Genomic DNA, 12,883 nt, shown 5'->3' on the forward strand with positions numbered 1-12,883 from the left:
GATTCGCAGAGACCGTTACCTTGCCTGTATGCTGTTTATTTTGCGTAGCTTGAATATTCAGGCTATGTAAAATAAACAACAAAAAATAAAAAATAAAAAACAGCCTTCATTTGCACAAGGTTAGACAGTTTGCTCTTTTCTTGACTGTCTTCAAGTAATTAGCGTACTATAATTACAAAATAGAGTTTAAAATAAATTTATTTTTCTCTATTTAACACAAATATTTTAACACAAATATTAATTTTAAGAAAATTAAAATATTTAAAAAATATAAAAAAAAAAATTTTCTTTTCAAAAACCTGGGGGGGGGGGAGTGCACCCATGATCTGGCCCCCTCACTTTTTCAAGGCACGAGCCGCCACTGATTATACACGATTAAAGGTGCATAAAACAAGAGGCAGCGTTTTTGAAACTTTTTTTTATTTGTTCAACCAATTTTAGAATTACAAAATTCCTCAAGTTCTTCTTTTCACACTTCACCGATAGTCCTAGACAAAATAAAAATAATATATTCTCGACAACTTAAAATACACTTTAGACTAGCTCGCTAGAATGTGTGCTTCCTGCAAAGAAAAAAAGGGAGAAAATTAATTTCATGCATTATACACAGTTAATATTGATGATAAAATAATTGATAATACAGGTTGACTCAACAAGATATATTTAAAATACATCGGACCCTAGGGGTTTGCTCGTTGGAGTGTTTGTTTTAAATTTTAAATCTAGAGGAAAGCTTCGATGGTCCTCCCCGAAAATTTTTCGTAAGTGATGCTGTAAAACCCTTTAGTTTTGTTTATGTTAAAGGAAGCAATATGGCTCAGGGACTGTCTCCAATCAATTTTTCGAATCGATTCTCCCTCTCTCAATATTTTGAAATTGAAGTTCCTTAAACGCAATTGTTAGACAATTTTCGCCGATGTGTTATAGGTTCTCTGGAATTTTTTCTGAATTAAAGTTTTAAAAACGAAATTTTTAGACGTACTTTAATAATTTTCGGGGAGAGGTTCAGATGTTCTGCCGCTTAAATTTTACGAAATTGTAGTTTTCAAACCGCAAATTTTCGTTGTTCTTTAATGACATAAGAGTGTTAGGGGTTCGGAAGTACTGCTCCAGATATTTTTTGAAATTGAAGCTCAAAAAATGCAATTACAAGCGGTCTTCGATGTAGAGGGCCAAGTGTTCGGGGACTCTCCTCCGAAATTTATTTGAAATTGAAACCGTGAAAACAAAATTTTGGACGCCCTGTTATGATTTTGGAGGGATCTTCAGGGGCCATTTTGAAGACGGGCTAGAAAAGGGAAAAGGGGTAATTAGGGGGGGGAACGAATTTTAAAAGAATTAATTTCGCAACACACTTATTTAAAAAAAAAAAATAATAAAATAGGTTCGTTTTCCCAAAACGCGTTCTTTTCTACCCTTTAGTAAAAAAAAATATTTTTGAAAAGCATCCTATTCAGCATTCTGGATTGGAAACTGGCCCTGTGCTCCTCCCCCTCTTTTTGCACAACTTGTCTGCTCCGAGTATTGTCAGTTTAATTTTAACCACCCGGCAGATTAGAAATAATACCTGAACTGTGTGGATTGGTTCGCATGTGGGCTTTGTGGTGGACCATTCCCCATTAGCCAGGCAAAACATGGACGCGTCTCCTTGCAGTTGGTACCCTTCCCTGCAGGTGTACGTCACACGGCTACCCTGAAGAAAACCCCTTTGGCGCGCACTCAGGGGAGGAATTGAGGTGCGTTCAGCATTGGCGACGGCTCCAGGGTCGAGACAGTACAAACTTCCACCATCGAGTGCCCCTGAAAACAAAAAGAAAAGAAAGAAAAATCAAATACGTGAACTGTTATAAAAGTATCCTATTTCTTGTTACAATCTAACTTGCTTATAAAAAGCCCTGATTTAACGAGAACCCGGATTTAGTGAGGAAATCAGAAATATTTGGTTGGTACAATGTTAAATCTATGGGAGCACAACTTGTTTGTAACGAGCAAACCCTGCTTATAACGAGCAATATTTATTGACTTCCAGCTCAGCTTGTATCTCTTTTTTTGGTAAGTTATCTTTCAACATTTCAAAGTCAAACGAAAGTTGGTGATAAGTCATAAATCCTGAAAACAAGTGATGACAGCGTTTTTTTTTAAAAATTTGTTTAATAACAAAGCATTTAAGTAGAGTAAAACCTGTAAAGTTGACCACCCTTGTAAGTTGATCACCTGTCTATGCTGACCTCCAATAGGCACCAAATTTGGCTGAGAATCATATAACAAGCCCTTTGTAAGTTGACCACTAAAGTACTGCACCGCAAGTGGTCAACTTACACAGGTTTCACTGTATTATATTTATGTTTGTATTCCTCAAAAACAATGACACAAGAAACACATTCACAGTTCAAAGCAAATTAACCAACTTCATTGGTGCTTGACATAGATTTAAAAAAGACAACTGAAGACAACTCCTCCACTTCTCCCCCGAATGGTAACCAGACCTTCTCGGTTTTGGTGGGAAATGTGGAGTGACTTTCCAACGCCATCCAACTAAGAAACCCGGAACAACAGCTGACTTGATTGAAATTTTGACAAAATACAGTAACACCATCAAAATCAACATTTTGTGTACATAATTAAGGTTGCTGAATTTTCATTAAGTTTTTCATGAACTCGTTTTTTACGAGCAGTCGGTTATAACGAGCAGATAACGCGGTCCATTTGCGCTCGTTTTAAGCGAGTTCGACTATTTATTATTATTGTGAAAACCTGATGGATATGATTCGAGCACGCTTGCATGAGCTTTTCTTCAACCTTTGTAGGCATGCGTGATTTTTTAAAAGATATTAGGACTGCAGCCGAGCTTTACTCCATTCCGAAACAAGCTTTCTAGAAAAGCTTCCAACAATGGCAGCACCCCTGAGAGAAGTGTGAGCAGTCCCATTACTTGGATGGTGATAAGGTTTCCGACGCTCCATAATTGCCAGTTTTCTTTCTTGAGCCAAACTTTGGATGATTTTCTAACATCCCTTGTCATATTTAAAGTGTGCATCGAAAGATGATTAAAACATAAGAGATATTGTGTGCCAGGATCATCACTGGACTTAGGCATTCGTGTCCTAATAATATAGTTCTTTACGAGACTGATCTCCAACCCCTGTCACTGAGAAGGGAAGCAAATTTTGCAAAGTATATTGCTAAGCTCAGGAGTCTTGTATGATTTAACAGAACATCAGACTTTTTATCAAACTGGACGGACAACAAAAGGTTGAAGAGGGACCCTCTTGGTTTTATGAATAAGTGGGGATTGAACGACATATAGGTAGAACCCTGTACCACTTTTAATTCTTTGACTCCCCCTACATCTCTCAATAACGCGGTTTTAACGAATTTTGAAATTTGGCTTTTACTAAACGAAACGAGCACCCAGAGCTGCTGTGCCAACTGGCTCTTGAAATCATCAACAATATCCAACCCGGGGCTGTTGCTATTTATACAGATGGGAGCTAATCCGATTTGGGAAGAACTGGTTGTGGTGTCTATATGAGAATTAAGGACAAGTCCTATGAATATAGCTTCAGAAATCCCGATTTTAATTCTGTTTTCAGTACAGAACTCATTGCCATAAATGAAGCTCTGGGCCACGCCTTGGACATTGGTATTTGTGATGTGTGAATTCTGACTGCTGATAGGAGTTCCATTCATTTCTTGAGAGACTGGCCATGTATTTACGATCAACTGGGGCAAGATATTGTTTACGAATTGGCTACATATTCCGAGGTAAGCTCTGTGTGCTTACAATGAATTCCCTCTCATGTTAATATCCCTGGTTATGATGCCGCTAACAGACTGCTGCCCCCTAACTGCCCCCACTGCCGTGGAAGGCAGTAACCTTTCCATTCTCCCATCATCAATTTTAAGAGTTTCAGAGGTTCATTCCATGTTCATTGACGAAATAAAATCCACTTGGAGGATTCCACCTGAACACGATTGATACAACGCAAAGCATCCTGGATTGTCCTTGCAGAAGATCTGCTCAAGACTTACCCAAACTGCCTTAGCTAGGCTACCGTCTGGCTACATTAGAAGTCGGGGTTTTTGACGGTTCCACCAAGACCTTTTCTTCTTGCCCATGCTCGGCTATTGCCTCTCCCTCTCATATTATTTGCTGTATCGGTGCCTCTGTGCGGCAGCTGTCGGAAGAGAGTGGGATTATCTTTGATCTTTTAGAGCGACATGATCTCTTGGACTTGGTCTAGGGGCTAGACCAAGGTGATCAACAACAGCAACAGGTATTGTGTCTCTTAACCACTTCTAACGACGAATCGGTAAAAGTTCTTTCTCGAATTGGTGAGATCTAGCACCAAATTAGTTTGAATCCTGATTCGCATCCTCTTCAGCAACGCCCCGTTTTGTAAGCACTCTGCCACGAGTATACCAGAAAGATCAATATACCATCTAATAAATTCACGATTCATTTATTAAGTAAAAGATGGTTTTATGCGGTAGCTGGTGGTAAGAGTCTTCGCAAAACGGGGCGTGACTTAGAAGTGAGAACCCTGGATTTTTTAAACTAATTTAGCGCAGATTTTAAGAGAGAATGCACGCCAAGTCGACGCTGTTGATATTGGCATTGCAAGCGGAAATTAATGAAATTATAAAACACCAGTTTCAATATTTAGTACAGAAGTATTCAAATGAGGTATCTAATTTGGGGCAAAAGTTTCGACAGAATGTAGCGATAAGAAAATTCTCACTGTTTTTTAACAGTTGAACAAAAATGTCTTCCGTTTAAAATATAGTCTTTTTATACCTTTTTCCTCAAGAATTTCGATTTTGTTTTTTGTAGCTGATGTGATGCAAAAGTATTTCAACTTTACACTGAAAACGTAATGAGGCAGATCCCAAACTACCCTGATATCGTCGCCTCAGAGCAAGAGTAGGATATCTTAGTATTATTCCTGGGAATAGATGTCTTAGTGTTGCTCTGATGATGCATGAAGAACTCTATACCTACAAGCTAAACTAAATTGCGTGAATATCAGCAATTTATTATTGATTTATTTTTGAATAATATGCAACAAATTGACCTTGGATGTTTTTTAAACAGATTTTACAAGAGGAATTAAGCCAAGTTCTGCATGAGTCATGGCATTTTGCTCTTGTAACTTAGGTCTTAACCAATAGGTTTTTAATCTTATTTCAAATTTACATGCATTAAACCTTGATATTGTGGAAACACGAAACACTTGGGAAGCCAATTGACTAAAATTTTTGGCTATGTTCTAAAAGTAATTGAATTCGTCAATCTTCAGATACTTAAAGTATTCCGTTCAATTTATTTGTACAAACTTAAATTTACTAAGAACGAAATTAGCAAAGATACTACCATTTATTAATTTCAATACGTTCCTTGTTTGTCTGTTTTTTCAAGATACATAATGAAATAAACTCTCCCATGAACATAAGGCAAAAAAAAAAAAAAAAAAAAACATATTTCACTACATACTTAAGCATTACAATTTTTTCTTCAATGTCAACTTTTATCAAAATTAGATCTTTAGAAATGATTACCGCCGTACGCACGGGGGGCATTATATTGATTACTTGATCCAAATTTTCAGATGAATTGAATCCCCTCTCACAAATAATGATTTTGTCTTTTAATATTGCCAAATCCCAAGGTACCCAGAGTAGTTCATGAGGCTACAGCCTGGACGTTGAGGTGGTCTAACCATGTTTTGAAGCACTTGCTGGCGGTTTTTTTTTTTTTTTTTTTTTTTTTTTTAAGATCTTATTTCCTCCACAAAATGTAATGATTTGTGTCGTGATCTTGTTCTAAAATGAATCCACGACCAATAAGACGAGTGCCAGAGGGCCGACAACACGCCGTGTACAATGTCTAATAAGGATGGTGCGATATCGTTTGGGTGTTTTGCACCATTTTAACAATATCATCAACAATCCAAAACCTCCTCGAACCATGTCAGAACACTCTCCATACTTGATGGTTCGTTGAATACATGTAAGTGGCTAAAATGCACTGACCCACAACACTACTAGAAAAGTAACGCCTCTTCGACCCAAGTATTTTGATTCGTCAGTGGTAAGTACTTTTCCACGAATCACGTGTTCAAACCTTGTATTTTCTAGCCCAGTTAAACCTTTTCTTGTCACTATCTGCCGCTGAGGTGTTTTTTTTTTTTTTTTTTTTTTGATGTTTGCCCAGGCTTTTACCCGTGCTCAGGTGCCATTTGACAATACATATTGATAGGCTAATTTCACTATTCCCATCAGTTCAGCACGACGGCTTGCTTTGCATTTGTTTCATTTAGATATCACCCTAAAATAGTTTTTTTTTTTTGCATGTTCTGAAATTTTCTGAGGCCTCCCAGGACGAAAGCAATAAAAAAAAAAGAAGAAGAAAAAAAAGATCAATATTTCTCTCAAGAACGTACTGTAATTCTCCAATGGAAACTTTCTGTAAACGACAAATATGCTGCAAGATTTGACCTGCGTATCTTTTAGAGCGGAGGCTGGTGTATAGCCCCCTCCCCGCTCCCCTCGTGGGAATTTTCAACGCATACATTTTTGTGTTCGTATTGACATGCAACTTAAGGTTTTAGGTGCTTTCCACTTGCGAATCACAGCATATCCCGGAAAAAACAAAAGAAATATGAAAACCACCAAAAAATTATAGAGTAGAATCCATACTTCTGTACGAAATATTGAATCTAGCAGCTCTCAGTTCAACTAGGGCGTTATCTCGATAGTCTTGGTATTTTTTGAATGTAACATGCTAAAACTCATGCAAAAGTATGATCAGGTATATTTTGGTTTTGTCCAAAAAAAATCCTAGGCCGAGATACAGGCCGCCAAAGATGGCGGCCTGGCGGTTTCTATTTAAAAAAAACTTTCATGTGCAGTCCTGTTTTGAAACGATTTTTCTTGTGCACATTCATCTAGCTGAACAACTTACTATGTCATTCATATGAATTTTTCATTATGTAATAGAGTGACCGAATACAAACTGTTGTCGAAGACTTTCGTTTTTGGAAAAGTTGCCAAAAAACTACTTTTAGCCTTTTTTTACTACCAATGTTTGGTACAGAAAGAAATGAAAGCTGCTTTGAAAACTAAAGCTGCATAAATATTCAGTTGCAGTACAGTATTCCATCCGTTTTTGCTGAAAAAAATTTGCAAAGACAGGTGTATTGAAATTAATGAGCGTAAGTGTACTTTTAAGGTTATGTACTAACTTGGCAATAACCGAAGTAAAAATGTGAAAAACAATACTGCCGTGGGATGGTAAGAGGCAGTATTTGCAAATGTTTCGTTTTTTTTTTTTTTTTTTTTTTTTTTTGCCTTTTTGTCATATATTGTACTTTAGCTTTATTGCACTATCTTTCTTATCCGGTTTTCGCTAAAAATAAAGCACGGAAAGAAAGAAAAGATTTAATTCTAACATTTCCCTACTGTCAGTATTGACTCCAAAAGCTCATTTTTGAGCATGCTGCCCTTTACCTTCCCACGGCAGAATACCTCTATACATACTTTTCTCACAGTAAGTGCCTGACCATCCAGCAGGGCATATGCATCGTCCAGCGTTGTCACATTGCCCACCATTTTGGCACTCACATTGTGCGTCATAAGCGAGAATGCCAGATTCCTCTTCTGAAAAAGAGGCGAGGTTAAGTGACACATGCGAAAAAATATGTAAATTTGTAAACAATCAGCTTAGGTTCTCAGTTGCAAAAATTTTACATTATTAAGGCCACCAGCATTCCAAAAAATGACGCTGGGGTCTGTGTCAGAGTTCTGACAAGAGCAATTTTTTGCGTAAGGTTGATCATCATCTTCTAGTCAGCACGTATCAAAGGTGAAATCTTGTACAGATCGCTCTGATTAAGCAGGCACCACAAGCAAGTGATATGTGTCACCACCCAAAAGTGCAAAAATGTTGTTCCAAGAGTCGTACTTATCGCGAGCAGGAGCGTGCACAGGAGGAAGAGGGAGAAGGAACAGCTGTTGGCCCAGGCCTGAGCCTGAAGGGGGGCCCAAAAATTTTAAAACTAGACGTGAATTATAGGGGTAAACATTATGAGCTGGGTCCCAGAAAAGTCATTCGTGACAGGCCCCAAAATTTCTGTGCACGCCCCTGATCGCGAGTACCTGCTGTAGGGATTGGATCGCATGTGGGTCTACTGGAGGACCAGTCTCCGCCAACCAAGCAAAGTATGGACTGAGCTCCCAGCAGCTGGTACCAAGCAGGTACCTTGCAGGTTTGTTCAGATTAAGCAGAAGGCACACGAACAGGCCATATGTATCACCCCCACCCCCAGATGCTGAAATATGGTTCGAAGAGTTGTGCTTACCGGAAGAACTTGCCGTAGGGATTGGTTCGCATGTGGGTCTACTGGAGTACCATTCTCCGCCAACGAAGCAAAGTATGGACTGAGCTCCCAGCAGCTGGTACCAAACAGGTACCTTGCAGGTTTGTTCAGATTAAACAGGAGGCACCACGAGCAGGCGATATGTATGACTCCCACCCCCCAGATGCGGAAATATGGTTCTAAGAGTTGTACATATCTCAAGTACCTGCTCTGGGGATTGGACCGCATGTGGGTCTGTTGGAGGACCATTCTCCGCCAACCAAGCAAAATATGGACTGAGCTCCCAACAGCTGGTACCCTTCCTTGCAGGTGTAAGTCATGCGAGTTCCCTGGAGGTATCCCCGTTGTCGGGCACTCACGGGTGGATAGGACTCGCGTTGTGCATTTTCGACAACTCCAGGGTCAAGACAGTACAGATCTCCAAGCTCCTCAGCTGGAAAGAAAAGCACTTTTAATTACATACACGGCATACTGAGTATGAATAGCTTATTGAAATCATGTTGCGGGTATGGTGAGATTGTACTGATAGTGTACGTGAGGTTAAACGTCTCGTAAAATGAGGTAATGTTTGACTACAGTAACACTTACAATCGTGCCGTTAGTATAGTAAGATTGTGTTTTAGTAGAATAATATTGCGCCGTGTTATTTTATTTTGTTACAGTAAGGGTGGTGTCGTTACTATAGTGAGAAGATAATTTTATAGTCTAGCGATTCGCGTCGATGTTTTCACGTATACGTCACAGGTGAAAGACTTCAGATATTTTTACTGATAATTACCCTACGGTCTAAATCTAGTTTACAGTTTTCTCCGGGCATAAAAAATAAAAGAATAAAATAAATAAAAATTAAACTGAATAAATAAATTAAATTCAATTAAATAAACTTAATAGAGGAAAGCGTTTTACTAATACTCTTGTCCACTTCAAACACCTGTCAAGCGGAGAAGCTTTATTGGTATGCGAATCACATTTTTTCACTCTAATGATTGAATGATTATTTACTTATAATAATCCTCACAGAGAAATATTATTCAAAGTAAGCAAAGCAATGGTACGTTTGACGATACTGGTGACATCAATTGGGGCAAATGAAGCCAATCGGACAAAGAGCGTCAATATTTTTTGATACTGATTTGAAATTTAAAAAAAGGCAGGCGAAAACACAACTAGCTGTTAACCCTGTGGTCGGCTTGCTTTTTATTCATTTATTTACTTTTTTTTCAAAATCCATTTTTAAAAATATGGATGTTCTTTGAATCGAAAAAAATGTACATCACTAATGTCGATTTTTTCCCACAGCCATGTTAAAAACGATTGGACTCGTCTTCCCACCAGAATTCCCAATTTTCCGTTCATGGAATTCATTTGACACAAACACATTAACTTACGAATCAACAAATATTTATGAGTGGATGAATTTGAATTGTATAAACGGAAGGGAAGGTAGAAAATTGTACAAAAAGTTGTTTCGGACTCACCGTTCTCACAGTAAGTACCTGACCACCCAGATGGACAGACGCAACGTCCAGGGCTCTCACAGTAGCCGCCATTTTGACACTGGCAAGGACCATTATAACCGTCTATGGCAGTATCATCATCTAAAAGAAAAGTGAACTTAATGTTACAATAAACTACGCGAATAAAGTAAAGTGTAAATAAATGCCAAATAAAGAAGCAAGGGTTATTCTATGGGAGCTTCCAAGCATCACAGCAGTATGCTGTTGTGAAGAGCCCAATTGTGTAATCATGGAAACCTAAATTGGGCAATAACGTAAACCCCCGTGTCACTGGAAGAGTAAGGATGTTGTTTATGCAGTAAACAGTGAATTATAGTGGTGTGTGGTCAATTAGTAACACCACAAGACAATTAAGCGTTTGTTAATCTTTAGTTACAATCGTCAAGATCATCATAGTAATTGTTTTGCATTATTTAGCATTTTTTTTCATTCTTAAAATTGAAAAAGCATCTATCATACAATTGCGAATTCTTATACTTTGAAAAACACCGATCAACTCTTGATTATTGGAGCATACACCCAAACCTGTTTTTATGCGGTGGATAGGTTCGGTTTTTATTTCCGCATAAAAAAATTGTTCGTAATTTCTCGAGTAGCATTAAAAAGTTGTTTTCGCAACACAATTAAAAATTTTTTTTTTATGCGTTGGATAGGGACCGCATAAAAAAAGTCTCACGTAGAAAATAACCCAAAAACATACAAAATTGTAATGTTTAAAGAAATCAAAATAAATCAAGTGAAAGAGACGATAATTTTTGCCGAGTAGTCGGACAAAATTTCCCGAATAAGGAAAATTTTCAGAGGTTACAGTAACTTCTCATCGGGCTGCCTATGTCGTCACTCCTCGTACTCGTTTTAAAAATAATTTCGTCAATTGAATCCCAATCTGATTAAAATTTTAACACAACGACAAAAAAAATCGTATAAAAAAAGACCGCAAAAACAAGTTTGGGTGTATTTAAAATAAGAAGATATACCGACAGAAATATCTTCTATTTTAAGTTTTTCTTTTCGCCAGTTAAAGTGTCTTAAGTTTGTTTCGAAGTACAAGGTTGTCCAAATTAAAGCTCCCCAACTCAGAGGCCTGTGCAGGATGTTCTATGGGTCATAATGTGATGAAATTTTGGAAACAGACACTTCAGATCATGCGCTCGTGATTTATTTAAAAAAAAGTACTAAAAGTTGCCAATAGATGGCGCTGTAACACAAGTAATTGGGAAATTTGCATATTTCAACAACGTGATTTGCAGAAATAAAGCTTCTGCGCAACGTATGCAAAAGAGCCCTACAAAAGTGGAAGGTGGAAGACAGGCGCTGCACAGGCAGTTATTTTCAACCTCGCTGGTACACAATGGTGACTTTGAAAGACAAAGCTCTATTGGTCAAACTTTTTTACCTGAATGACGAGAACTCATGTGCTGCTCTAAGAGCATTCCGTCGGCTGAAGAACATGCGCCGAGGACCGATGTCACCACGCGCTTTAAGAGAGATGATGAGGAAGTTCGAAAGATCTGGACAACTGGGAATTTTGCCAGGTAGAGGACGCCATGCTGTGAATTCTGCACGCGTAGAAGACGTTGCTTTGGCGGTCGTGGATACCACTAGACAATCACCACATGGTGTTGTCAGTGTGCCACGTGTTTCTCGTGCTGTGGATATGCCCTATACGACCGTCTGACGTGTGATGCGCCGAATCCTACGCTATTTTCCTTACAAAATCCATAGTCTTCATTAGCTGTCGGACGGGGACCCTGTGGTTCGGGAAATATTTGCGCTGCAGTTCCTTGCCAGAATGGAAGTCGATGCTGCTTGGCCGTGGAATATCCTTTGGACGGATGAGGCCCATTTTCACCTGAATGGTCAAGTGAATGCGCACAACTGCCGCATTTGGGCAAGTGAAAACCCGCGAGCAATTCATCAAGTGCCCTTGCACCCTGCAAAGGTTACGGTATGGTGCGGTTTCACTGCAACATTCATCATTGGGCCTTATTTTTTTGAAGAGGTGACTCCAAGAGGATTCGAAACCTGCTCTGTCACAGGAAGACGATATCAGGACATGTTGACAACGTTTGTGAATCCTGAACTGCAACAACGTGGCCACCTCCAGGACACGATATTTATGCCGGATGGTGCACCTCCCCATATTCTTCTGGGCGTTCAACAGGTGTTACGGGCAACTTTCACTGATGCACGTGTGATCAGCCGCTGTTTCCCAACAGCTTGGCCTCCTCGCTCGCCTGATCTCACCCCATGCGACTTTTGGTTATGGGGATTTTTAAAAGATCAAGTCTACTGAGAAAATCCAGAAACCTTGGCAGATCTGAAAGACTCAATTATTCAGAATGTGCGTGGTATTAATGTGCACTTATTGCGTTCCGCTGTGGAACACACTGCTTTACGGATGGAAAAAGTTGTGGAGAACCACGGCAGACATATAGAACATCTATAGAATGTCTTGTTGATCTGCAACGCCACCTATCGGCAACTTCAGGTACTATTTTTTTTTTTTAATGAATCACGAGCGCATGATCTGAATTGTCTGTTTCCAAAATTTCATCACATTATGACCCATAGAACATCCTGCACAGGCCTCTGAGTTGGGGAACTTTAATTTGGACAACCCTGTATAAATGCCAACCTTTTCTTTTAAAGCAAAATGACTCTAAATTGAAATATTACAATCAAACTTCAAAAAAAAAAAAAAAAAAAAAAATTAGTAGACGCTGCAACGAAATGATAAAAACCATAATATTAATAATGATAATAAATAAACTAATAAATAATTAAATAAAAAGTAACTTCCTGCATTTATTTGAATTTTGACGTCTTGAATTCAAGTTACGTTTTTCGCAATCACGAACAACGATACGACTTTACTCGTTGGATTTCTTTTTTCTACAACTGGAATGGAATGAAAATGACCAATAAATTTGCTCCCATCATATTATGACTGGTTGTTTTTTAAAGTAGGTAATATGACACATATAC

At 38.5% G+C, this 12,883-nt stretch overlaps 1 protein-coding gene across 1 annotated transcript in view; it reads right to left on the reverse strand.

The window, feature by feature from the left end:
• Nucleotides 1-432: 432 nt before the first annotated feature.
• The window catches only part of LOC129226253 (multiple epidermal growth factor-like domains protein 6), a 72,705-nt gene continuing 60,254 nt past the window's right edge, over nucleotides 433-12,883 (reverse strand). The window contains exons 14-17 of the mRNA XM_054860854.1: nucleotides 8,584-8,811; nucleotides 7,540-7,659; nucleotides 1,568-1,800; nucleotides 433-563 (exon numbers count right to left, since the gene is read on the reverse strand). Of these exons, the coding sequence (XP_054716829.1) occupies nucleotides 540-563; nucleotides 1,568-1,800; nucleotides 7,540-7,659; nucleotides 8,584-8,811 (605 nt within the window). The 3' untranslated portion in view covers nucleotides 433-539. The remainder of the gene's footprint in view (nucleotides 564-1,567; nucleotides 1,801-7,539; nucleotides 7,660-8,583; nucleotides 8,812-12,883) is intronic.

This window comes from Uloborus diversus, chromosome 7, assembly GCF_026930045.1.
Source record: "Uloborus diversus isolate 005 chromosome 7, Udiv.v.3.1, whole genome shotgun sequence".
In the NCBI taxonomy this organism is placed as follows: domain Eukaryota; kingdom Metazoa; phylum Arthropoda; class Arachnida; order Araneae; family Uloboridae; genus Uloborus; species Uloborus diversus.